The sequence below is a fragment of the Scyliorhinus canicula genome, chromosome 8 (assembly GCF_902713615.1).
Source record: "Scyliorhinus canicula chromosome 8, sScyCan1.1, whole genome shotgun sequence".
Lineage (NCBI taxonomy): Eukaryota > Metazoa > Chordata > Chondrichthyes > Carcharhiniformes > Scyliorhinidae > Scyliorhinus > Scyliorhinus canicula.
In genome coordinates this window covers 131219225-131247222 of record NC_052153.1, presented here as the reverse complement: position 1 = coordinate 131247222, position 27998 = coordinate 131219225, and the positions used below count along the sequence as shown (strand labels likewise).

Sequence of the window (27998 nt, the reverse complement as noted above, 5' to 3'; positions counted from 1 at the left end):
CCCAGAGCCGGGATCGAACCTGGGACCTCAGCACCGTGAGGCGGTTGTGCTAACCACTAGGCCACCGTGCTGCCCTTTCATTGCAGTGTTAATGTAATCCTACTTGTGACAATTAAAGGTTATTTATTTATTTAATGTCCTTTTCGGGAAAGAAGTCTGCCATCCTTACCTAGTCTGGCCTACATGTGACAATTAAAGGTTATTTATTTATTTAATGTCCTTTTCGGGAAAGAAGTCTGCCATCCTTGCCTAGTCTGGCCTACATGTGATTCCAGACTCATAGTAATGCCGTTTACTCTTAAATGCCATTCAGTTCAAGGGCAATTGGGGATGAGCATTAAATGCTGGCACAGCCTGCAACGCACTGACCCCATAAATGACTCTTTTCTTTTGAAACTTATTCCATGGTTGGATTGATTCATTGCAAGTTATGAAAGCTGTCACTTCTCTGGAAGCTGAGATGAAGTTATTGGGTGCACTTTTTGTCAAAAACACATTCTGGAGGCTGTCCAGACCATAGAGGCACAGCACAGCAAGGTTCCTCCTTTTGAGAATGTATGAAATATGTAAACAGAATAACAGCCAGTAATTTAGATTTAGTACCAGTACTGGAAAGCTTTAGAATGTGTTTCCAGGAACAATGAGATCAGGAAATGTAAGAAATGTTACTAACTAGAAAGCCAGCGTAACCCTGGTTGGATTTAAATTGAGTTTTCAGAAATGTTTTAAAATAAATTTGGGTGCCATATATAGTTTGCACTATAAATTATTAATGACATTAATGATGCTCTCTTTATTGATGACCACTTTATTTGTCAATAAATTGTCACTGCATCACGACAAGTCGTGAATGAACACAAATGAGCAAGTATATTTTGCATACAAAATAAAATATTAGAAATTGAATCTAATCTTTACACATGCATAAATGTGACTGTTTCACTGAAAGACATATTAGTCCTGAAAAATCCTTATGTTGCAGCAAATAAGCATTTGATGTTGCTTTGCTTTAAGATTCACGTGATTGATGTGAAAAACTTCACAAAGATTGAAGACTAAAGTTATAAAATTATATTACTTTGGACTGTGAGAAGCATTGGACATTGGGTTTCCGGTGTCTAAACTTTGTTCATGGACTTCTCTTGAGTTCTTCTAAACTTGAGTTTCAACTTTGTAACTTTCATCTTAGCCGATTTCTATACAGAATCTTTGGTTATTCAGATTGAGTATTACACCACTACAAAACAATTATGACTTTGCAGACACACAAACTGTGCAGCATAACAGAAACCAAACTGGTATCAGCACAATTTATTGGCTTGGACTCCACCATATCAAGGTAATCATGCCCTTGCTTTTGGCCTGCTAAAAAATCCAATATACTGCAACTGATGTGAAGTTAATTTTTGAACTAGAAGATTTGACTGGACTGTTTTAAAACATGGCACTGCATCAACTGCTTTCACTTTATCTTAAAATGTAACATACATGTTGATATCTTTTTGATGACATTCAGACTTTGAGTGTACATGTACCTGGTTTACTCCAGTTTGAGGTCACAGAATTAGCATTATAACTAAGTGTTGCTGCCTTATCTTGTTCCTCGGTACAGTTCTCAAACCAGACTTGGATTATTAATGGAGTTTCACTTTTACTAAGGACCGACTTGTTCAACAGTTTAGTTTTAATTTAAAGTTGTAACATTATAACTAGATTTAAGGACTTCCAGTGGCGACATATAGGTGGGAGGTCGCATGTTGGATGGTTCTCGCCAGAGTTCTCGTTCCTTGGCCCTTTTCACCAAGTTTGGGGGGAACTTTTATGTGAGCTGTCTCCAACAAAGTCGTGGGTATTGGAGGATGTCGAAAACCCAACAAAAGAATACAGCGTGAAAAGGAAAGAGTGCTGGGGAGAGAGAGAGGAGCTGCTGCAGGTGATGGACAGTAATAAAGGGGGTGGAGGAATCACTGTCGTGGCACAGTGACCAGCTCGCCTTGCTGGGAGAGAAGCTGCTGAAGGTGGAGGACAGTAATAAAAAGGGCTGAGAGGCAAAGTGGAGGACCTGGAGAACGGGACACGGCGTCAGAATCTTCGGATCCTGGGACTGTCTGAGGGCCCATGGACGACGGAATACTTTTCGAGAATGTTTGCAAAATTGCTGAGGGAAGATAATATCTCCCTCTTTGGTCGAAGCAAAAAGTGAATGATCCACCAAGAGCTGTGACAGTCTGTGGTATATACCAGGATGACACAGTGGAGCTGGCAAGAAGGCACGCTGCCTTTAACGGAGCTAAGCAGCGCTTTACAAGAGAAAGTGATGTGACTTCCGGTAGCGGCAATGACCAGCTGAGCCGCACGTTCGGAGGCTCCTGAAAAAAACGGACTTCGGGGCTTTTTTAAAGGCCCCCAACGGAGCTTGAGAGGCAAATCCCGACGGGGGAAGAGGTCAGGAGTCGCCCCAGGCGTCCCATGGTGCAGACCAGGAGCGGAGCAGGGAGAGAATCGGGAGGAAAAACTCTGGAAAACAATCGGGACCCGAAGGACAAAATGGCGGTCGGCGAAAGTTTTGAAGAAATGAAGAAGTGGGTCCAGGAGCAGCAGACGACTCTGCTGCGCTGCTTCCAGGATCTGAAAGTGGAGCTGCTGGAGTCCATCAAGGTAACCAACAGGGAACTGATGGAGTCCCAGACGGCCCAGGGGGCTGCGATCCGGGAGCTGCAGCAGCAGGCCGCCGAAAGGGAGGACGAGGTCGTGGCCGTGGTGGGGAAGGTGGAGGTGCACGAGGCGCTCCATAAAAGATGGCAGGAGCGGTTCGAGGAGTTGGACAACCGGTCGAGGAGGAAGAATTTCCGGATCCTGGGCCTCACGGAGGGGCTGGAGGGGTCGGACCTAGCAGCCTATGTGGTGATGATGCTGAACACGCTGGGTCCTTCCAGGGGCCCCTGGAGTTGGAGGAGGCCCACAGAATTCTGGCTAGGAGGCCCAAGCCGAACTAGCCGCCGCGGGCAGTGTTGGTTAGGTTCCACCGGTTCGTGGATCGTGAGTGTGTGCTCCGGTGGGCCAAGAAGGAGCGGAGCAGCAAATGGGAGAACACGGAGGTGCGGATCTTCCAGGACTGGAGTGCGGAGGTGGCGAGGCGGAGGGCCGGGTTTAACTGGACGAAGGTGGTGCTCCACAGACGGACGGTGAAGTTTGGAATGCTGCAGCCGGCGCGTCTGTGGGTCACCTACAAGGATCGGCACCACTATTTTGAGTCCCCGGAGGAGGTGTGGGCCTTCGTGCAAGCTGAGAAACTGGACACAAACTGAGGGTCCCCCGGATGGGGGATGCTGTAGAATACTGTATTTATTTATACTGTATGTGTATTTGTGGGGTTTAGGGTATGATGTGGGGTGGCCGTAGGGTGGGTGGGGCGATGCCGTACGGGTGTTTTCTTTATGGGTTTTCTAGCAGGAGTTGGGTGGACGGGTTTGGACTGAGGGGTAAACGGAGTGTTTGGGGAGCTGGTGGGGGGGACTGACAATGGGAGTGGCCTTGGAGGAGGCGGGGCCCGGCAGGGCGAAAGCGCGGGCTTTCTGCGGGGTCCCCGTGCTGGGAGAGGGAGGGGACGGGCTTTTCTTTTCCCGCGCAGGAGCGGGGGAGGGTGGACTGGTTGATGGGCACTATGGAGGAGGGGCTGTCCCACGTTGGGAGGAGCCGAAAGTAGGGCGGGAGCCGCCGGGGTCAGCAGAAGATAGCTGGCTCACGGGAGTGCTGTAGAGGGGGGGTGGGCGCGCGGCTAGGAGGGGTCCTAGCCTGAGGGGGGGGGGTTACCGGGTTGCTGCTGAAACGGTCAGGAAGGAGCTGGAGGACGCAGGGGGCGCTGGAGGGGGGGAGGTGCCGCCGTGGGAAACTGGCAGAGCGTGGGACGCTGGCCGGGGGTGGGCAAGGGATGGGGTATGGCTAATCGGCAGGGGAAGGGGGCAGGGAGCCCTCGTATCCGGCTGATAACCTGGAACGTGAGGGGGCTGAATGGGCCGGTCAAAAGGGCCCGAGTAGTTGCGCACCTGAAGGGACTGAAGGCGGATATGGCCATGCTCCAGGAGACACACCTGAGTGGTGGACCAGGTTCGGCTGAGAAAGGGGTGGGTGGGCCAGGTATTCCACTCAGGGCTGGACGAGAAGAGTAAGGGGGTGGCGATCCTGGTGGGGAAGAAGGTGTCGTTTGAGGCGTTGAAGGTGGTGGCTGACAGTGGCGGGAGGTACGTGATGGTGAGTGGCAAGCTGCAGGGGGAGCGGGTAGTGTTGGTGAATGTTTATGCCCCAAATTGGGACGATGCGGGGTTCATGCGGCGTATGCTGGGCCGCATCCCGGACCTGGAGGTGGGGGGCCTGATCATGGGGGGAGACTTTAACACTGTGCTGGATCCCCCATTGGATCGATCCAAGTCCCGGATGGGTAGGAGGTCGGCGGCGGCTAAGGTGCTGAGGGGATTTATGGACCAGATGGGGGGGGTGGACCCTTGGAGGTTTGTGAGGCCAAGGGCCAGGGAATACTCGTTTTTCTCCCATGTACATAAGGCCTACTCGAGGATTTACTTTTTTGTCCTGAGCAGGGGGCTGGTGTCGAGGGTGGAGGAAGTGGAATACTCCGCCATTGCCATTTCGGATCATGCCCCGCACTGGATGGACCTCGGGCTGGGGGAAGAGAGGGACCAACGTCCGCTTTGGCGCATGGAGGTGGGGCTGCTGGCAGAGGAGGAGGTGGCTGGGAGGGTCCGGGGGTGTATTGAGAGATACCTCGAGGCCAATGATAACGGGGAGGTTTGGGTGGGGACGGTCTGGGAGGCATTGAAGGCAGTGATGAGGGGGGAATTGATCTCCATCAGAACCCATAGGGAGAGGGGGGAGCAGAGGGAGAGACTGATGGGGGAGATGGTGCAGGTGGATAAGAGATATGCGGAGGCCCCAGAGGAGGGATTGCTGGGGGGAGAGGTGCTGACGACCAGAAAGGCGGAAGCCCAGTGGAGGAAAGCACAGGGGGCGGTGTATGAACACGGGGAGAAGGCGAGCAGGATGCTGGCGCACCAGCTCCGGAAGCGAGACGCGGCCAGGGAGATTAGGGGAGTGAGGGATAGCGCCGGGAAGGTGGTGCGGAGGGGGGTAGCTGTCAATGGGATCTTCAGGGACTTTTATGGGGAACTGTACTGGTCTGAGCCCCCGGTGGAGGAGGGTGGAATGGGGCGCTTCCTGGACAGGTTGCGTTTCCCGAGGGTGGAAGAGGAGCGGGTGAAGGGACTAGGGGCGCCGATCGAGTTGGAGGAGGTGGTCAAAGGGATAGGGAGCATGCAGTCGGGGAAGGCGCCGGGGCCGGACGGGTTTCCGGCGGAATTCTATAAAAAGTATTTGGACCTGTTGGGCCCCCTGTTGGTCCGGACCTTTAACGAGGCATGGGAGGGGGGGGCTTTGCACCCAACTATGTCGCGGGCACTGATTTCCTTGATCCTGAAGCGGGACAAGGACCCTCTGCAGTGTGGATCATATAGGCCGATTTTGTTGCTGAACGCCGATGCTAAGCTGCTGGCAAAGATCCTGGCCACTAGAATAGAGGATTGTGTGCCGGGGGTCATACATGAGGACCAGACGGGGTTTGTGAAGGGAAGGCAGCTGAACACAAATGTGCGAAGACTCCTCAATGTCATTATGATGCCGGCGGTGGAAGGGGAGGCGGAGATAGTGGTGGCGTTGGACGCGGAGAAGGCCTTCGATAGGGTGGAGTGGGAGTACTTGTGGGAGGTGTTGGAGAGGTTTGGGTTTGGGGAGGGGTTTATTCGGTGGGTGAGGCTGCTCTACGAGGCCCCGATAGCAAGTGTAGCCACGAATAGGAGGAGGTCGGAGTACTTTCGGCTGCATCGGGGGACGAGACAGGGGTGCCCCCTGTCCCCCTTGCTCTTCGCGTTGGCAATTGAGCCCCTGGCCATGGCATGAGGGAGTCAGGGAACTGGAGGGGCATGGTGCGGGGGGGGGGGGGGGAGCATCGAGTGTCACTGTACGCCGACGACCTGCTGCTGTATGTGGCGGACCCGGTGGGGGCGATGCCGGAGGTGATGAGGATCCTTGGGGAATTCGGGGGTTTCTCGGGGTATAAGCTGAACCTGGGCAAGAGCGAGGTGTTTGTGGTGCATCCGGGGGATCAAGAGGAGGGGATTGGTAGGCTCCCACTGAAGCAGGCAGGGAAGAGCTTCAGGTACCTAGGGGTCCAGGTGGCTGGGAGTTGGGGGGCCCCCTCACAAGGTTGGTGGAGCAGATGGAGGAGGAGTTTAAGAGGTGGGATATGTTACCGCTGTCACTGGCGGGGAGGGTGCAGTCCGTCAAGATGACGGTGCTCCCGAGGTTTCTGTTCTTGTTCCAGTGCCTCCCCATCTTTATCCCAAAGGCCTTTTTCAGGAGGGTCAACAGCAGTATCACGGGATTTGTGTGGGCGCATGGGCATCCAAGGGTTCGAAGAGTGTTCCTGGAACGAGGCAGGGATGGGGGGGGCTGGCGTTGCCCAACCTCTGTGGGTACTACTGGGCGGCCAACGCAGCGATGGTGCGTAAGTGGGTAATGGGCGAGGAGGGGGCAGCGTGGAAGAGGATGGAGGCGGCGTCTTGTGTGGGCACGAGCCTGGAAGCGCTAGTAACGGCGCCGTTGCCGCTCCCTCCAACGAGGTATACCACGAGCCCGGTGGTGGCGGCTACCCTCAAAATTTGGGGGCAATGGAGACGGCACAGAGGAGAACTGGGGGCCTCGATGGAGGCCCCGATACGGGGGAACCATCGGTTCGTCCCAGGGAGCATTGATGGCGGATTCCGGGGCTGGCACAGGGCAGGGGTTAGGAGGTTGAGGGACCTGTTTGTGGAGGGGAGGTTTGCGAGCTTGGGGGAGTTAGAGGGGAAGTTTGGGCTCCCCCCGGGGAACATGATTAGGTACATCCAGGTGAGGGCGTTTGCCAGGCAGCAGGTAGAGGGGTTCCCCTTGCTGCCTCCACGGGGGGTGCGGAATAGGGTGCTCTCGGGGGTGTGGGTCGGAGGAGGGAGGATCTCGGACATATACCGGGTGATGCAGGAGGTAGACGAGGCCTCGGTGGAGGAACTGAAGGGTAAATGGGAAGAGGAGCTGGGTGAGGAGATTGAGGAGGGGACATGGGCGGATGCCCTGGAGAGAGTGAATTCCTCCTTTTCCTGTGCGAGGCTTAGCCTCATACAGTTCAAGGTGCTACATAGGGCTCACATGACGGGGACGAGGATGAGTAGGTTTTTCGGGGGCGAAGACAGGTGTGCTAGGTGCTCGGGGAGTCCAGCGAACCACGCCCATATGTTTTGGGCGTGCCCAGCGTTGGGGGAGTTTTGGAAGGGGGAAGCAAAGACGGTGTCAAGGGTGGTGGGATCCAGGGTCGCGCCAGGCTGGGGACTCGCAATTTTTGGGGTGGCAGTGGAGCCGGGAGTGCAGGAGGCGATAGAGGCCGGGGTCCTGGCCTTTGCGTCCCTAGTAGCCCGGCGGAGGATCTTGCTCCAGTGGAAGGATGCGAGGCCCCCAAACGTGGAGGCCTGGATCTCGGATATGGCAGGGTTCATTAAATTGGAGAGGGTGAAATTTGCCCTGAGGGGATCAGTACAAGGGTTTTTCAGGCGGTGGCAACCCTTTCTGGACTTCCTGGCGGAACGGTAGGGAAATAGGCCGACAGCAGCAGCAACCCGGGGGGGGGGGGGGGGGAGGGAGAACTGTACACATGGGTTTGTGGAGGGTGCTATCTCTCTCCCTTGTTTTCTTTTTTCTTTTTCTCTTTTCTCTGTCTTTTGGTTTCCGTTTTGTTTTTTTTTTGTTGTTTTTTTCCTTTTGTTTGAAGTTCCTCTTGCAGCTGGGGGCACTGTTTACGGGGTGTTACCGCGGGTGTACGTTAATAGAGCTATGATGTTTATATTTTGTATTTTGTAAAAACTTCAATAAAAATTATTTATAAAAAAAGAGAAAGAGTGATGTGCGGTTCAAGGTGATCTTCCCGGCGAAAAGCTGAGGGTTACGTATTACTCCCAAAGATCTTTTTTCAAAAACGGTGGAGACGTTTGTGAAGGATTGGGACAGAACGGAGATTGCAATCTGCTCTCTCGTGTTATGGTTGGGACGGGATGATGTTGGGCTTATGATTTGATTTGATTTATTGTCACATGTACTGAAGTACAGTGAAACGTATTTTTCTGCAGCCGAGGGAACGTACAGAGTACGTACATAATAAACAAAAGAATAACCAATAGAGAACATTGACAAATGGCACATTAACGCGAGTGTCCAGAACAGACTGTTGGTGATGGTGACCCCCAGGAACTTAAAGCTATCGACCATCTCCACTTCGGAGCCATTGATGCAGACGGGTGTGTGTGTCATGCTGCGCTTCCTGAAGTTGATGATCAGTTCCTTGGTCTTTCCAACATTTAGAGAGAGGTTGTTTTCGGTACACCATGCAACCAAGTGATTTATCTTCCTCCTGTACTCTGATTCATCGTTGTTTGAGATACGGCCCACCACACTCGCATCATCCGCAAACTTATAGATTGAGTTGGAGTTAAATCTTGCCACACAATCGTGTGTGTATAGGGAGTACAGTAGAGGATTGAGCACACATTCTTGCGGGGCTCCAGTGTTGAGGCCTATTGTGGAGGAGGTGCTGTTGCCTATCCTGACAGATTGCGGTCTGTTGGTGAGGAAGTTGAGGATCCAGCTGCACAGGGAGGGGTCAAGTCCAAGATTGCGGAATTTGGTTATTAGTCTTGTCGGGATAATGGTGTTGAAGGCGGGCTGTAGTCGATGAACATCAGTCTTACATAGGTGTCCTTGTTGTCGAGTGTTGATTTTAAGTCAGGGCGATAGTATCTGCTGGGGACCAATTGCAGTGATAGGCAGACTGCAGTGGATCGAAACCGTCTGGGAGGCTGGCAGTGATATGTCTCATGACTAGCCGCTCGAAGCATTTCATGATAACAGACGTCAGGGCCACCGGTCGGTAGTCATTGATGCAGGCTACCTTGTTTTTCTTTGGTACTGGTATTATGGTGGCCTTGAAGGAATTGAGGACCTCAGAGCAGAGGAGTGAGCTGTTGAAGATATCTGCAGATACACTCGGCAGCTGGTCTGTGCAGGCTTCGAGTGCTTGCCCAGGGACTCCGTTGGGGCCCATCGCTTTTCATGGATTCACTTTCAAGAAGGCATCTCTTACCTCTGAGGCTGTAATAGTGGGTATGGGTGTGTCCAGGGCTGTTGGGGCGGGTGGCACTGATACATTGGCTGACTGCTCAAAGCGGGCATAGAACTTGTTCAGATCATCGGGTAGGGAAGCTCCAGCCCCAGATATTCCGCCTGGCCTTGCTTTATAGCCTGTGATCTTGTGTAGGCCCTGCCATAGTCATCGTGGGTTAGTGTTGTTGGCCTGGGACTCTAGTTTGATGCGGTATTGTCTTTTTGCATCCCTGATGGCTTTCCGTACGTCGTACCTGGATTTCTTATATAGGTCAGGGTCGTCAGACTTGAATGCCTCTGTCAGGAACTTCAGCAGGGAGTGAACCCTTTGGTTGAGCCAGGGTTTCCGATTGGGGAATACCCATATTGCTTTCTTTGGTACACAGTCCTCGACACACTTACTGATGAAGTCTGTGACGGTGGTTGCGTACTCGTCCAGGTTAGCTGCCGCGGCCTTGAATATGGATCAGTCCACAGTCTCTAAGCAGTTGCGGAGGATGTCATCTGATTTCTCGGACCAGCACTGCCCTGTTTTCTTGACTGGCTCAGCATGCTTGAGTTGCTGTTTGTAAGCCGGAAATATGAATATTTTTTCTTCTTTGTTTTAGTGCAGAAGGAGGCCATTCGGCCCATCGAGTCTGCACCAGCTCTTGGAAAGAGCACCCTCCCCAAGGTCAACACCTCCACCCTATCCCCATAACACAGTAACCCCACCCAACACTAAGGGCAATTTATCATGGCCAATCCACCTAACCGGCACATCTTTGGACTGTGGGAGGAAACCGGAGCACCCGGAGGAAACCCACCCACACACTGGGAGGATGTGCAGACTCCGCACAGACAGTGACCCAAGCCAAAATCGAACCTGGGACCCTGGAGCTGTGAAGCAATTGTGCTATCCACAATACTACCGTGCTGCCCCTTATACCGACTTGTAGTCGAATTTGCCAAAGTGTGGTCGGGGAATGGAGCCGTAGGCACCTTTGATGCACGTGTAGCTGTGGTCCAGGGTGTTTGCACCTCTGGTGGAGCAGGAGATATGTTGATAAAGTTTGGGTGGGACCTTCCTGAGGTTGGCCTGGTTGAAGTCTCCAGCCACGATTGTCAGGGCTTCAGGGTGATTTGTTTCTTGGTTGTTGATGGTGGAATGTAGTTCGTCAAGTGCTTCTTCACTTCCGCCTGGGGTGGGATGTCGGCTGCTGTGATGAGTACAGAGGTGACTTCACGTGGGAGGTAGAAGGGGCAACACATCACGGGTAGGAATTCTAGGTCTGGGGAGCAATGGCACGCTAGGGACACCACATCCGAGCACCAGGAGGTGTTGAGCAGGAGGCAAACACCCCCGCCCTTCGACTTGCCTGAGGCCTTTGTGCAGTCCATTCGGTGGATTGAAAAACCTTCGGGTTGGTGTGACCGGAGTGAGCCATGTCTCGGTGAAGCGTAGCACACAGCAGTTTCTCGCTTCACTCTGCGAGGTAAGTCTAGCGTTGAGGTCATCCAGCTTGTTCTCAATCGCTTGGACGTTCGCTTGGAGTACGCTGGGAGAGGACTCTTGAAGCCGCGTAATTTAAGTTTCACCTTCAGGCCGGGGGTATTCCACTCTTCCTGGGTAGTTGGCTGCTCTTGGATGGCAGGGCTGGCTTTGCGTAAAGTAAGTGATTGCGTTCGGAGGGGTCGTGGATGATGGTGGCGGTGTCAGGGTCTCTGGAGGGGGTTGTGCGTGGTTAGTTTGTATGCACTGAATTGTATGATGTAGGGTTTATGAAGAGGATGTTGGTGGCCATTCCGGTGATGGTGGCCACGCTGAAGATATGGAGACAATTTTGGCAGAATTTTAAGATGCGGCAGGGTCGAAGTTGATGCCGATTTGAGAGAATCATTTGTTTGAGCCGGCAAGATTGGATGTTAGATTTCGGGGCTGAGAGGAACTGGGGTGGTGGAAATGACGAACTTGTTTTTGGTAGGGCAGTTCACGAGCTTGGAGGAGTTGGCGGAGATATTTGGGATTCCACAGGAGGCCTTTAGGGATATGCAAATGCAGGATTTTGCAAGGAAGGCTTTCCTGAGATTTCTGGTGACACCGCCTTCCTCATTGTTGGGGGGGGGGGGGGTAATTTTGGCAATCTATGGGAGAATTTTGGAGGAGGAGGTGGCCTTAACCCCCTCAAACAGCACCATCGCCTCCTCCAAAATCCTCCCATAGATTGCCGAAATGACCACCCCCCCACCGCAATCACTGGAAACACCCCCTCCAACAACGGCAAGTGGGAAGAGCACCTGTGGGGCGAGGGGGGGGAGGGAGTGGGGGCCTGTGGTGTGAGGTGCTGCAAAAGGGCAAACGCCTTAACCTTATACACGAGACTAGAGTTAATGTAATTAAAGGTGGTACATAGGATGCACCTGATGAGGTCAAGGTTGAGCCAGCAGTTTGAGGGGGTGGAAGATACTTTAGCGTGGGAGGGGCCCAGCCAACCAACCATGTGCAGATGTTCTGGCCCTGTCTGAGTTTTGGAGTTCTTTCTTCACCACTTCGGCAATCTTAGACTTGGAGCCCAGTCCCCGGGTGCCATACTTGTGGTATTGGACCTGCCAGGGCTACAGACTGGGGCAAGAGTGATGTTTTAGCCGCCTCACTGTTTGCTTGCAGGCGGATTCTGTTGGGGTGGAGGTCAGCTTCTCTGCCCTGTGCCTGAGTGTGGCTGGGGGACCTGATCATAGTTCCTGCAAGGTTATGTTCAAGGTTGAGTCTGTTGAGTTGATCACCATCAGCTGCTATAGCGGGGGGGGCATTCTTTTCTGAGTCATATATGTATTAAGTGGTAGTGTGGGGGGTGGCTTCTGTTATCCTTTCTACTTTGTGTTTTGTTTTATGTATACAATGTTGAAGACAGAATGAAAATATATGTTTTTTTAAATAGATTTAAGGGTCCAACGGTATGGTTGCTAAATTTGCTGATGACACATAGTAAGTAGGAAAGTAAGTTGTGAAGAAGACGTAAGGAAAGTAAATAGAATGTTGTTGTGCACTGTGAATAATGGTAGAAAGGCTCTGCTTCAGTTATACAGGGCACTGGTGAGACCACATCTGGGGTACTGTGGACAGCATTGGTCTCCTTATTTAAAGAAGAATGTAAATGCATTGGAAGAAGTTCAGAGAAGGTTTGCTAGACTAATACCTGGAATAAGCAGGTTGCCTCATGAAGAAAGGTTGGATTGGTTAAGCTTGTACCCACTGGAGTTCAGAGTGTACAAGGCAAATTGATTGAAACAAGACATTGAGAGGTCTTGAAGGGGTGGATGTGGAAATGGTGTTTTCTCTGAGGGTCATGAGCCTTCGAAACTCTTCTTCAAAGGCAGTGAAACCGGAATCCTTGAATGTTTTTAAGGCAGTAGGAGATGGATTCCTAATGAGCACAGTTTGGGGGGTAGGTGAGAATGTTGAGTTGAGGGCAGCCATGATCTTATTGAATGGCGGAGCAAGCCCGAGGGGCCAATTGCCCTCCACCTGATCCTAGTCCTGGTCATATTAATGGCAAATTGTAATCCATTGTTAAGCTTTCTGAGATGTAGATTTAACTTGCAGGAAATGAGAAAACTGAGGCAAAATATTTTGTGTTCCAAATATTAATGCCACTTTATTGTTGGTGATTTGCATAAATATTTACTACAGACTGAAGTGATTTTAAAGCCTCACACCTCCCTCAGTAGCAGTCACAGTATAAATTAATTGTATCAGCATGAGTTACTGCCTAAAGTGGTTATAGATAAGTCCCAAGATGAAAAGAGAATTGCTGTTTCAGTCATTCGTGTGTACATCTCATTAGTATTAATATATCTCATTATTCTTACAGGAGATGCTTTGTTACTACAAGACTACCAAGGAACAACACCCCTAGATTATATTGATTGTCCAAATGTAGAGGAAGATCTTTGTGTGCTCACTGAAGTCCAATTGGAGGGGATTGCTGAGAGGCAATTTGGAAATTCGAACAAAGATGTCAATCCAACAGACATTGAACCCAGTGCATATCTCTGGTCTATACTTCTAAAGAACTATATTGAAAATCATAATTTGACCTTGATCTGTCATTTTGTGAATGATTCACCTTTGACTACTATTCAGCTTTCAGGTAAAAATAGGTTTGAGAACCTGATAAATTCCTTTCCTGACCAGCTGATGGTGCAGTATGCTGAAGATTTGAAAGCTTATAAGGAGCTTCCAAAATATATCCAGCAATTGTTTAGCAATCTGAGACAGAGATCTCTGGCACTTGGAGTGGATACACAGTTGATCCTGCTGCATGTGGAATCAACACTTATTTATCCTTAAACACACCAAATGGCAACAATAAGTTTCTCAACTCGGTGTGAAGTGAAAATGCTGCTCGGAATGACTATGATTGTGAATTGAAACAAAAGTGTTTAACCACAGGAAAAACTGAAATTGTTTGCAATTGCCATTCCTGCATTCTGTAAAAATTGCATAAGAACTATTTTCAGCAAAGACTCAAGATTCTGTTACTGCTATTTATCCATGGCATGACAAAGCTGTGCAGAATGTATTATATACAATTGTTCTTGGTGTCTATATTTTGAAAAGTATGCTTTTTCAAAAAGAGAACATGCCATTGACCTTGTTCTTAATTGAAGTTTTCTTTTGAATTTGATTTCATGAATGTTTGCTTAAATTTTGCATGCACAAGGTTACACCATTGTAACTCATATACATGTTGATTAAATTGCCCCACATTCATAGATTTCATAAGACTAATAAACTTGTTGACTCTTTTTAAATTCACAATGGAATGGACATCCGCATATAGAAGTTGAGTGCATAAAATGAGAATCCTAGCCAGTGCTTGCGAAGGGGATATTTCCATATTAAATTGGCGCAGACTGAGAGGACAAAGTAAGTTAGTAGATGGGTTCCAGACTAAAGCAGCCTGCTTGATTGCTGCCCCTTCCATAAAAATTAAATTCCACCATCACCGATTAACTGTGCCATGGTTACAAGATGGTTCAGAAAAGATGGAAAGGGGTAGGACTGGCACTATCAATTAAGAAGAACATTGCAATACTGGAGAGAGATGTCCCACAGCGATCAAGGACAGAATCTATTTGGCTAAGGAGCAAAAAAGGTGCAATTATTTGGGCAGGGTAGTCTATGGGCCACCAACCAGTGGAAAGATGTAGAGGATCAAATTTGTAAGGAAATTAGGTGCATGAATTAAATACAATTATAATGAGGGACTTTTATTAACCAAACATAGACTGGGATGATAGTATTAGTGTAAGAGGCAAGAGTTGCTAGTGTGTATTAAAGAAAGTTTTTTTATATATATATATATATATATACCTGGGGGTGCAGGTTGCTCAGGATTGGGGGGGGGGGGGGGGGGGGGGTCTCCATAGGCACATTTCTAGTTTGGTGGGGAGGATGAAAGTTGATTGGCAAGCTGGGACAGTCTCCCTCTCACTGGCGGGTCGGATACAGGTGGTTAAAATGAATGTGTTGCCATGATTCCGGTTTATTTTCCAATTCCTGCCAAAGGCATTGTTTAGAGAGATTGAAGAGATGATTACTTCATTCATATGGGGAGAGAAGGTGGCCAGAATTAGAAAGGTGCTACTACAGAGAGGAAGGCAGGTAGGGGGTTTGGGTCTTCCAAACCTGATGTATTATTACTGGTTGGCGAATGAGGAGAAGGTACGGAGCTGGGTCAGAGGGTCAGAATGGAGGAGAGTTTGTGTAGGGGGGTCGGGATTGAAGGTGCTAGCAACAGCGCCACTTCCGACGGCCCGAGGGAAATACTCAGGGAGTCCGGTAGTGATAGCTTTGTTGAGAATTTGGAGGCAGTTTCACCAGCACTTCGGGTTGGGTGCCAGGTCAAGGGAAATGCCGATTCGGAGCAACCATAGATTTGAGCCAGGGAAGTGGGATGGAAATTTTCAGAGATGGGAGGAGAAAGGAAGGAGGACACTAAAAGATTTGTTTCTTCGGGGTTGGTTTTTAGGATTGAAGGAGCTGGGAGCGAAGTATGGGCTGCAGCAGGGGAAATATTTAGATGCATGCAGGTTCGAGACTTTGCCAGAAAGGAGATACAGAGCTTCCCAGTAGAGCCGGCTTCCACATTGCTGGTGGAGGTGCTGATGACAGGGGGACTGGAGTAGGAGATGGTATCTATGGTTTACAGGGCTATTTTGGAAGAAGAGAAGGCGCCACTGGAAGGGATCAAGGCAAATTGATAGGAAGAGTTGGGAGAGGGTTCGGAGGAGGGATTCTGGTGTGAGGTGCTCCGGAAGGTGAACGCCTCCACCTCGTGTGCGAGGTTGGGGCTGATACAGCTGAAGGTGGCGTAGATAGAGCACATCTTACAAGGGTGAGGATGAACCGGCTCTTTGAGGTGGTAGAAGATATGTGTGAACATTGCACGGTTTGGGGGGGGGGGGGGGGGGGGTGGGGAGCCTGCAAACCATGTTCATATGTTTTGGTCCTGTCCAAAGCTGGAGGATTACTGGAAGGAGGTTTCAGTATAATCTCTAAAGTGGTGCACGTGAAACTGGACCCAGGCCCTCGGGAGGCCATATTGAGGGTGTCGGACCAGCCGGGGTTGGAAACGGACGAGGAGGCAGATGTTATGGCCTTTGCCTCATTGATTGCCCGAAGGCAGATCCTGTTTGGGTGGAGATCAACCTCTCCACCCTGAGCCCTTGCGTGGCGGGCGCACCTGCTGGAATTCTTAACTCTTGAGAAGGTCAAATTTGAAGTGAGGGGAAGGATGGAGGGGTTCTACAATTCATGGCCGTTATTCATTATGCACTTTTGAGAATTGGATTACATTGAACATTAGGGGGCGAGGGTTGGGGGGAGGGGGACTGTATATGTTAATGGTGACTATGGGTGATTCCTTTTTGTCATTTGTTTATGTTAACATGTGGGCTAATGTTTAGGGGTTTGGTGGGAGGATGGGATCATTGTTATTGATATGTGAATTGACATTACATTCGCTACTGATTATTATTTATTGTTGGGCGTAAATTTGGGAGAAAATGTGAAAAAAAGAGAATAAAAATATTTTTTTAAAAAGAAAGTTTTCTGTAGCAGTATGTTTCCAGTCCAATTCGAAAGAATTAGTATGACTTCTGGTGGCGGCCCTGCTCGGACTCAAAAGGCGTCGGTTTGGGCACTTAATACCTGTAACTAGGGTAGCTCTGGCAGGAAAGTGGTGCAAAACATTATAGAGGGAAAAGTTTTCCCCAAGATTGGCATGTCTGTTGGCTACCAGACTGGGCAAAAAGACCAGGCTAAGGAATCGGAGGGGACCTGTGGCGAAGCAGCAGTTGTGAGAATGGCGGAGGAGGAAGAGTCGTTGTGAGTTGGAAAGCCCCAGACAGTTGATGGCCTTCTGGAAAGACGAATTTCACAGGTAAAGGAAGGAGATGCATGGTGACTGGTCAAAGGCCATTGAGGGAGCAGTAGCACCTCCGCGAGCATCGATGGACCGTGTAGAGAAGTGCCTTGAGCACAAGGGCTGTACTTGAGGTGGAGAGCGTGGTGTCTCCGACCAGAGCAATGGATTGTGGCCCTGGAGGCAAAGATAGGGATCCTGAGTGAAAGTTGAGCAGGAGAACAGGCGGTAGAATCTGCGAATTGTGGGTCGACCAGAGGGTGTGGCGGGAACGAATGCCACAAAATACGTGCCAAGGATGCTGATCGGGTTGGTGGGGGAGACAGTACTGGACAAGGCCCCAGAGGCGGGCATGGCCCAAAGGTCCCTAAGGCAGAACCTGAGAGCTGGAGAGCCATCCTGGGTGGTGATTGTGCAGGTGCACAGGTTTGTCTAAAAGAAGATTCTACAGTGGGCCAAGGAGAAGCAAGACTGTTAATGGGAGGGAACTCATGTGCGAATGTACCAGGCCATTGGAGCGGAGCTGGTGAAGAGGCGTGCTAGATTTAACAGGTCCAAGGCGGTATAGTACCGAAGGAAGGTTCGGTTTGGGGTGCTGTACCTGGCAAATCTGGGTCATATTTGAATATCTGGAGTATTATTATGAGACGCCAGAAGAGGCCAATGACTTTATAGAGGACCATAAACTGCGGCCGAACTGAGAGCTGGTGTGAGATGGAGGAGCTGTACCTGCAAAGGTTGGATGGTGGCTATGGTGTGTTGCCAGAGGCTGGTTTTATTTTGGGGGGGGGGGGGGGGAGTTATAAGTTTGTACGGGGGTGATCCCCCCCCCCCCCCCCCCAGCTGCTGTAAATGGTATTATTCTTTTTGGAGGGGGCGATATGTGTTTTTTTTGTGGGTAAGGGGTGTGTATGGTGCGGCCTGTTGGGTGGAGTTGCCGACAGAAGGGCACTCAGATGGGTCGCGGGGCCATTTGCACATGCTGAGGAGGGAGGGGTGTGGGGGGGGGGGGACCTTTGGGTGGGAGCTGCCATGCTGGCAGGTAATGCTGGTGAAGGAAGTGAGGTAGGGGAGGAGGGAGCAAGAGATGGCAAGGTTGGGAGGAGGAGTTGGGAGCAGGGATCGGGATGTGGTAGAATTTGAGAAAGTCTTTGACTTGTAGATGTCGGAGTTCATTCCCGTTTAGTAGGTCACTCCCTTTGTCAGCTACTCTAAGGTCGCTAGTCTGTCACCCGTGTAAAAGTCCCTAACCGTCAGTGTCCTCTTCCCCCCCCTTGTCCTGTCCATACCTCTTGAAGGTGGCATCAAGCATGGCTGGTACAGATCTATGGTTGCTGAAGATGGGGGCAACGATGGACATATCAGTCGGACTGAAATGTTGCCTCATTTGATTTGATTTGATTTATTGTCACATGTACCGAAGTACAGAGAAATGTAGTTCTCTGTGGCCGAGGGATGTACACAGTGTCATAATATACACACAGGTATATGATGGTGCACAGACAGGCAGTGATTGACACACAGGATGACCAGTGAACACACAGAACACAGCAGCCAATCACCAGACAGGACACGACCACTATAAATCCAGAGGGCACTAGTTTTCCCACACTCTCGGGATCCAGCCTCTGAGACAATCGGAGCTCGTGAGCAACAACTAGAACATACACCATGTGATAGTAAGATAGTCTGGTCAGGTTAGCCTCAGGTCTCCAGTCAAGTCAGCATAGTGTCAACCCACAGTTAAAGTATGTATGATAGTTAAGAGTTCAATAAAATAGAGTGGCATTTCTTCAAGTGTTGGAAGCCTGTCTCTCTCACTACTGTAGTAAACACAGTCCTCGCAGACCCAGCTTACCCAACACATCACACAGTACGTACATAGTAGACACAACAGGGAGAACATTGACAAATGGTACATCGACAAAACAGTGATTGGTTACAGTACGGAACAAGGGGCCAAACAAAGCAAATACATGAGCATACATGAACGTGGAACCATACATCTGGTTCCACGTTCTCAGGGTCACTACGATCATTGGGCTTATGGAGTGTTTTGCTGGCGGGAATAGGAGCGCTGCTGTGGCGAGGGCCCAGACAGTCGACACTGTGTATGAGGACTCCTCCATCCTCACCCATTCCGAGTTTGGGTCCTTTAGCCACCCCCTTATTCTTGTCGCTGTGGCTGCCCAGTGGTAGTATTGGAAGTTCGGGACGGCCAGGCCACCATGTTTCTTCTCCGTTGTAGTATTGTTTTGCAGGGTTCTTGGATTCTTTGCCCCCCCCCAACCCACCACCCCTCGCAAACACAAACATCACAATCATCTGTTGAATGGAAAAAGGCCTTGGATATGTGGATCAGTATGGATCTAAACAGGAAGAGGAACTTGGGCAGTACGTTCATCTTGATCATCTGCACCCTCCCCACCAGAGAAAGCGGGAGTGCATCCCATCTCTACATCCTTTATTACTTCCTCTGCCAGACTGGTCAGTTTCCACTTGTGGATCCATATCCAGTCATGGGCAATCTGAATCACCAGGTAGCGGAATTTGTTTTGGGCTGTTTTAAATGGTAAATCCTCCAGCTGTGCCCCCCCCCCCCCCCCCCCCCCCCCTCTCGTGTTAATCAGGAAAATGTTTGCCCAGATTGAGGTTGTAGCCCGAGAAGGCTCTGGACTCTCCCAGGAGCTTCATGATTTCTTTCATGCTGCTTTTTGGGTCTGAGATGTAGAGGAACAGGTCATCCACATAGAGTGATGTTCTGTGCTCTCTGCACCCCCCCCCCCCCCCCCCCCCCTTCAGATTCCCTTCAAATCTCTTGGCTCTCAGGGTTATCGCCAGTGGCTCGATTGCCAGGGTGAACAGGAGCGGGGACAGCTGGAATCCCTGCTTTGTGCCTCTGTGTAGCTGGAAATATTCAGAGCTGACCGTGGAGGATAAATGAGGTGCTAAGGGGGGTATTATGAGAAGCTGAACAGGGCTGAGCTGGATGGAGAAGAAAGGGATACAAGAAGGTTTTTCGATGGATTGGTGTTTCCAAGGTTGAAGGAAGAGAGGAGGCAGGCGGTCTTTTGTGTTTGTTGGATCTCTTTGTTTAAAATGTTAAAATTCTAAATGCCTTAATAAAATATTTCCCCCCAAAAAAAGAGAGGAGGCAAGTGTTGGAGGAGCCGCGAGGCTGAGGGAAGTGATTGACAGTATTAGGGGGATGAACTCAGGGAAGGCTCGAGGATGGCTTTCCGGCAGAGTTTTATAACATGTTTGCAGCAGAGTTGACACCACATTTGTTGAGGGTGTTTAATGAGGCCTCAGAGAAGACGGTTGCTGCCGGAGACACTGACACAGGCATCGATCACACTAATCCCGAAGAAGGGGAAGGATCCCCGTGGGTAGTTTCGGCCCATTTCGTTGTTGAACACAACTTTGAAAGTGCTGGCTAAGTTGGGGGTGGAGGGATGTGTGCCAGGGGTTGGTGCTGAGGAAAAAAATGGGGAGGCAGCAACTAGGAACATCATGAGGCTGTTAAATGTGGTTCTGACCCCGTTGATGGGGCGGGTGCCTGAGATTATCGTCTCTATGGATGCAGGGAAGGTTTTTGATCGGGTGGAGGTATTCATTTGAGATTCTGGGTAGGTTTGGGTTTGGCCCGAAGTTTGCGGCGCTGGTGCATCTGCTGCATGTAGCGACGGTGGCAAGTGTCCGTACAAATGAGATGAGTTTGAGGAGTTTTGGACTGCACAGAGGAATGTGACAGGGGTGTCTGCTGTCGCCGTTGTTGTTCGCAGTGGCAATTGAGCCCTTGGCGATGGATGTTCGGGATTCAAGGGTGTGGCAGGGGGAGGATGGAGCACCGGGCATCGTTGCACACAGACGACATGTTGTTTGTGTCGGACCCGCTGGAGTGTATAGGTTGTATCATGGAATATTGAAGAGGTCTACAGCCTTTTCTGGGTGCAAGTTAAATGTCGGAAAGAGTGACATGTTTCCAATGAATGCGGGGCGGCCAATCTTGGGAGTGTTGCAATTCAAGGTGGCTAGGGAAAGGTTCAGTATGTGGGGATTCAGGTGACGAGGGAATGGGCTACAATGGACAGGTAGAAATTTGACAATGTGGGTGGAGGAGATTTGGGGGGAATTTTAAAAGATGGGACAGGCTACACCTGACACTGGCAGGGAGGGTGCAGGTGGTAAAGATGAATGTGCTGGGTTCTGAACGTGTTTGAGGAGCTATTCGTCGTGGGGGGCTGGTGGATGGGGGGGGAGAGTGAAAAAGGGGGAAAATCTGTACAGTTGATTGTTGGGAAGTCTGTTTCTCGGGGTGTTTATTTGCTGTAACCTGTTTTGATACATGTTTGTAATAAAATTTAAAAAAAATTTTTTAAAGATGAATGTGCTGCCAAGGTCCCTGTTTGCTTTCCAGACCCTCCCAATCTTTCTCCCTAAGGTCTTCCGGAAATTGGAGACAGTGATTTTGAAGTTTCTATGGGCAGGGAAGGTGCCGAGAGTATAGAATGTCTTATTACAGCGACAGAAAAAGGGGGTTGGCGCTCCCAAACCTGCTGCACTGCTCCGCGATGGAGGGACAGTGTGTCAGGATGGAGAAGGAGTTCGGCAGGGTTTCCAGTCTGAGGGCTATGGTGATGGCCCCACTGTCATTAGCTCCAGGGATGTATACGGGGAGTCCGATGGTGCAGACAACGATCAGGGTGTGGAACCAGCTGCGGAAACACTTTAAGTTACAGGGGGTGTCGGTGTTGACACCCTTATGCGGAAACCATAGGTTTAAGCCGGAGGAGATGGATGAGATGTATGGGAAGTGGAGGAAGTGGCTGGTGAGGGTGAGGAAGGGAAGTTTGCAGGTCTGGAGGAGTTGCGGGAAAGGTTTGAGCTGCCGAGGAGGAGTGAATTTAGATATATGTAAGTGAGGGATTTGCATAGAAGGAGTGGAGGACGTTTCCCATTAGAAGAGGGTAGGATTGGGGATATATACAGGTGGGGAGCAGGGAAAGCGCAGGTGGTGAGTATCAAGAACAAATGGGAGGAGGAGCTGGGGTTGGAATAGGCTGGGGACTGTGGTGCAAGGCAATACATGAGGATGAGCTTGATTCAGTTCAAAGTGGTACACAGAGTACATATGACCCGGGTGAAGATGAGTGGGTTCTTCCAAGGGGTGACCGATGAGTGTGAGAAGTCTGGGCGGGGGCCGGTGAATTATGCGCACATGTTGTGGAGTTGCGAAAAACTGAGAGATACTGGGAAGCGGTGTTTGGGACATTATCTAAGATTGTGGGGTTGGAGGTCAGGTAGGACCCAATGGCGGCGATCTTTGGGGTATCGGAAGTGCCAGAGCTGGTGGAGGGAAGGGGGCCAACGTTGTGGCCTTCGACTCTCTAATTGCCCAGATCTTGCTATATTGGAGGTCGGATACATCTATGGGGATGGCGGCCTGGCTGGGGGACTTGTGTGATTTTCTACAGTTGGAAAACATTAGATTTGATTTGAGCAGAGGGCTTCAAGACACAGTGGATGTTGTTCATGACAATGTTTGAGGAATTGTTTGTCGTGAGGGGGAGGGGAAAGTGAGGAGGTAAAAAAGGGGGGGAAATTGTTCAAACTATGGACGGTGAATTTGTGGAGTGTGTTTTTGAACATAGAATTCACAGTGCAGATGCCATTCGGCCCATCGAGTCTGCATTGGCCCCCCTGAAAAAACACCCCACTTAAGCCCATATCTCCACCCTATCCCCATAACCCAACCTAGCCTTTTGTTCACTAAGGGACAATTTAGCATGTCCAATCCACCTAACATGCACATCTTTGGACTGTGGGAGGAAAGCGGAGCACCCGGAGGAAACCCACACAGACAGTCATCCGAGGCCAGAATTGAACCAGGGACCCTGGAGCTGTGAGGCAGCCATGCTAACCACTGTGCCACCATGCCACCCTATATCTGTTGCTGTTTTTTATATATGTTTGGAATAAAATACATTTTTTTAAAAATAATCTGGTACTTGGGAATGAGGTGGGTCAAGTGTCAGTAGGAGAACATTTTGGTTACAGTGATCATCGTATCATAAGGTTTAGACTTGTAAGGGTGAAATGACTAAATAATCACTCAGCACCCCCTGGGTCTTCAGCCAGAGTTAAAGCATTCTTTATATGCACCAGTGGGGAGAACACTCAACTGGTCACGCCAGCTGGTGTCCTTTCTGATACATTGTATTTTGGCCTTTTATATATTTTGAGACAATTCAATTAAATCAATCATGAGTGATCAGGCGAGTTACAGCTTTCAATCATATCTTGAACCTTGTGAGTAGTTCTTAATCATATCTCATTATTCACAATATGGCCTTGCTTCAGCTGCCTTTGTTGCATGCCACCAGTACCGCTTAACTCAGAGCTTCTTCAACACCTTCTTTCAGTCTAGTTATGGAAAAAGACGAGGAACAATTCAGAATCAGAATAATTAACTAAGAGAAAGTCACTTTCAATGGGGTGAGAATGGATCAGCAGCGATCAATTGAAATCAAAGGTTGGCAGACAAAGCAGTAGCTTAATAATGGGCCGCCTATAGAGAAGGGGTAGTTTGTACACAGACAAGGTATATTACCAGGAAGTGGAAACACAGAACAAACAAATCGATGACAAAAGAGATAGTGATCTAAGTTGAAGAAAAAAAAGTGTGCTTACGATAGATATAATACAAAATTGATGGTTCAGAGGAGAAGGGAAAAGACCATTTAGAGAAGCACAGATAGTATGAGAAGGTATAAGAAGGAATCCAAAAGCCTTCCATAGGCATATAAATAGTAAAAAGAGTGGGACTAATTAGGAAACAAAAACGTGATTTACATGTGGAGGTTGGAATATTAAATTAATACTTTGCATCTAAGAAGATGCAGCACTGGTCATGGTGAATGGGGAAGTAGGTCAGACACCTGAAGGGTTTAACCTTGAAAAGGAGGCATGGGATAAGGGCTGGGATTCTCCGAACCCCCGATGGGTCGGAGAATCCCCGGGGGAGGCAAGAATCCCGCCCCGCTGCCCCGACGCCGGCTGCCCTATGGTGGCCTGGCCCGCGATCGGGGCCTACCGATCTGCATGCGGGCTTGTTCCGTAGGGGGATTTCTTTCCTCCGCGCCGGGCACCTGTAGGGCTCTGCCATATTGTCCGGTGCCCGGCGCGGAGAAGAGAACCCACCTCATGCGCGGAAATACGCCGGCCGGTCCGCGCATGCGTGAGATCAAGCCGGCCGTTGCGTGCATGTGCGAACTCGCGCCGGCCCTTCGGCGCCGGCTGGAGCAGCGGGGACGACTCCAGCGACAATCTAGCCCCTGAGAAAGGTAAGAATTCCTCACCTTGGGGGGCCGTTGATGCCAGAGTCGTTGGCACCGATTTCCCCCCCCCCCCCCCCCCCCCCCCCCCCCCCCCCCCCCCCCGGCGTGGGGACATAGCCCCATTTTCAGAGAATCCCACCCAAGGTGTCTGTACTGAAAGTTGATAAGGTACCAAGGCTGCGGGTGTTGCAGCAAAGGATTTTGAGGGCACTGGCCAAAATTTTTCAGTCTTCCTTAGACCCAGGGTGGGACCAGAGGACTGGAGAATTGTAAACGTTACATCCTTGTTCAAAATAGAGTGTAAATTTAAACCCAGCAATGATAGTAAAGTCAGTTTAGACACCGTAGTGAAGTTGTTTTTAGAAATAACCATTCAGAACAAAATTAATAATATCTTGGGCCAATGCAGATTAATTAAGGAATCCCAACATTGATTTGTTTTGGAATAAATTTAGAGTGCCCAATTCAGTTTTTTCCAATTAAGGGTCAATTTAGTGTGGCTAATTCACCTACCCTGCACATCTTTGGGTTGTGGGGGTGAGACACAAGCAAACTCAGGGAGAATGTGCAAACTCCACAAGAACAGTGATCCAACCTGGGACCTTGGCGCCGTGAGGCTGCAGTGCTCGCAACTGTGCTGCCCCAACATGGATTTTTTTTTAAGGCCAAGTCATATTTAACTAGTTGGACATTTTTGATGAGGCAACACGGCGTTGGTGAGGGTAATGTTGGTGTAGTTTACATGGACACCCAGAAAGCATTTGATCAAGTGCCTGACAATAGACTTGGGCACAAAGTTATATCTCATAGGTAAAATGGACAGTAGCAACATGGATATAAAATTGGCTGACAGACAGAAACAGAATAGTGGTTAATGGATGTTTTTCAGTGTAGAGTAAAGTTTGCAGTGGAGCTCCCATGCAGTTGGTGTGGGGATCCTTGCTCTTCCTGATATATAAATGACCTAGATCTTGGTGTATACGGTACAATTTTAAAATTTGTAGATAAATCAAAGCTCAATAATATTGCAAAGTATGAGGGAATAGTGCAAAGCTTCATGTTCTATGTCCATGTCCCATGAACAAATTCTTCTAAAAAGATGAAATTTAATGCAGAGAAGTTTGAAGTGATGCATTTTTAAATTGTTCCATGGGACATGGGTGTCGCTGGCTGAGCCAGCATTTCTATTGCCCATCCCTAATTGCCTGGAGAAGGTGGTGGTGAGTTGCCTTCTTGAACCACTGCAGCCCAATGTGGTGTAGGTACACCCACAGTGCTGTTTGGGGCAGAGTTCCATTTTGGTAAGACGAACTTGGAGACAATATAAAATAAAGGATACAGTTCTTCAGTGCAGGAGACCTGCTTTAAGATGTGCGTAAGTCACTGAAAGTGGCAGGAGAAACCGAAAGAGCAGTCAATGAAGCATACGGCATCTTGGGATTTATTAATAAAGGCAGAGAGTATAAAGCCGAGGAAACCCTGTTTAACTTGTACTAAATGTTATATTGGCCTCGACTGGAGTGTGCAGTTCACAGCGCCGGCCCTAGGGTTGCTGGCGCCCCGGGCAAGCTGAACTTCGGTGCCCTTCGGGGGGGGGCGGGGGGGCGGGCCCGAGGCGGGGGGGGTGGGGCCGGGGGCGGGGGGGCAGGGCCGGGGGCGGGGGGGGGCGGGCCCGAGGCGGGGGGGGGGCGGGCCCGAGGCGGGGGGGGGGGCGTGCCCGAGGCAGGGGGGTGCGGGCCCGAGGCAGGGGGGTGCGGGCCCGAGGCAGGGGGGGGGCGGGCCCGAGGCAGGGGGGGGGCGGGCCCGAGGCAGGGGGGGGCGGGCCTGAGGCAGGGGGGGGGCGGGCCTGAGGCAGGGGGGGGCGGGCCCAAGGCAGGGGGGGCGGGCCCGAGGCGGGGGGGGGCGGGCCCGAGGCAGGGGGGGCGGGCCCGAGGGGGGGGGGCGGGCCCGAGGCAGGGGGGGCGGGCCCGAGGCGGGGGGGGCGGGCCCGAGGCAGGGGGGCGGGCCCGAGGCAGGGGGGGGGCGGGCCCGAGGCAGGGGGGGCGGGCCCGAGGGGGGCGCGGAGGGGGCCGCCCTGGGGGAGGGCGGCCACCGCGCATGCGCTGGTTGGCACCGGCCCAACTGCGCATGCGCGGGACCCGAGTCTCTGGCGCCCCCTCGCACATGGCGCCCCGGGCGACTGCCCGAGTTGCCGGTGCCTTGGGCCGGCCCTGGTTCTGGATGCCATAATTTAGGAAAGATGTGAAGGCATTAGAGTGAAGAGCAGCAGTATGTACCACCTACAAGAAGCACTGCAGAATCTCATCAAAGGCTCCTTAGGCAACATCTTCCAAACCCACAACTGCTACCACCTAAAAGGGCAAGGGCAGCAGATACTGTACTAGGGAACACCACCACCTGGTGGTTCTCCTTCAAGTCACTCACCATCCTGATTTGGAAATATATCACTGTTCCTTCATTGTTGCTGGGTCAAATTCCAGGAATTCCCTCCTTAACAGCACTATGGGTGGACCTACACCTCAGGGATTGCAGCGGTTCAAGAAGATAGCTCACCACCACCTCTGAAGCACAACCAGGAATGGTTAATAAATGCCTAACTATCCAGTGACACCCACAGCCATAAATGAACTTCCAAAATGATTCACAAGAATGATCCTAGGGATGAGAAGCTTCAGTTACATTGATTGGAAAATTTGGGGTTGTTTTCCTCTGAGAAGAGGGAAATTCAAAATCATGAGGGGACCTAACAGATAATAGGGAGACAATGTTCTCATTGGTGGAAGAATTTAGAATAGGTGCACAATTGGCAAAAGAAGCAACGGCAACATGATGGAAAACTTCCATGCACCCAATAGTTAGGATCTAGGATGCACTGAGAGTTTGGGGGAGGCAGGTTCAATCAAGATGGTACTGGATTGTAATCTGAAATGGAAGAATGTGCAGGAGTACAAGGGAGAAGGTGGGGAGTAGCACCAGGTAAATTGTTCCTAAGGAGAGCCAAATCAGATGCATGATGTCAGGGAGACATTTGGAAATTGGATCGAAGATGTAGTGGACAATTTAGAGGTTAACAGCCTGAGGGTAAAAGTGCTAGCACTGAAAGTGTTTGAAACACTTTAACCTGGACTTTAACCTGGTGTTGTAAGTCTTCTTACTGTGCTCACCCCAGTCCAACGCTGGCATCTCCACATCAGTGCCAGCACTGAGTCACACCTGGCCTGAGTTACATTGTCCTATTCAGACTTAAACTCATTTTTTTTAAAAAATAATTTTTATTGAAATTTTTTTGAAAAATATATATCAACAAAACAATACAATAATAATAATAATAAACACCCCCCGGCACCCATAACAACGCACATAACAACACCCCCCCCCCCCAACCCCAATAAACAACAGAATAAATTAACAATAAGCAAATTAACTTAAACACTATCCCCCTAAAACCCCCCCCCCCTTCCCCCCCTCCCCCCGGGTTGCTGCTGCTGCTGACCTAGTACTTTATCGTTGAGCCAGAAAGTCGAGGAAAGGCTGCCACCTCCTAAAGAACCCTTGTATCGACCCCCTCAGGGCGAACTTGACCCGCTCCAACTTAATGAATCCTGCCATGTCATTAATCCAGGTCTCCACACTCGGAGGTCTCGCATCTTTCCACTGCAGCAAGATCCTCCGCTGAGCTACTAGGGACGCAAAGGCCAGGACATCGGCCTCTTTCGCCTCCTGCACTCCCGGCTCCACCCCAACCCCAAATATCGCGAGTCCCCAACCTGGCTTGACCCTGGATCCCACCACCCTCGACACAGTCCCCGCCACCCCCTTCCAGAACTCCTCCAGTGCCGGGCATGCCCAGAACATATGGGCATGGTTCGCTGGACTCCCCGAACACCTGACGCACCTATCTTCGCCCCCAAAGAACCTACTCATCCTAGATCCGGACATGTGGGCCCGGTGCAGCACCTTGAACTGGATGAGACTAAGCCTCGCACATGAAGAGGAG

The 27998-nt window shown here is 50.5% G+C and overlaps 1 protein-coding gene across 2 annotated transcripts in view; it reads left to right on the top strand.

Moving 5' to 3' along the window:
- slf1 (SMC5-SMC6 complex localization factor 1) overlaps positions 1 to 14027 on the top strand; it is a 113538-nt gene extending 99511 nt beyond the window's left edge. For both annotated transcript variants that reach the window (XM_038805267.1, XM_038805266.1), the window contains one exon: positions 13104 to 14027. In XM_038805267.1, the coding sequence (XP_038661195.1) occupies positions 13104 to 13582 (479 nt within the window). In that variant the 3' untranslated portion in view covers positions 13583 to 14027. The remainder of the gene's footprint in view (positions 1 to 13103) is intronic.
- Positions 14028 to 27998: the final 13971 nt, after the last annotated feature.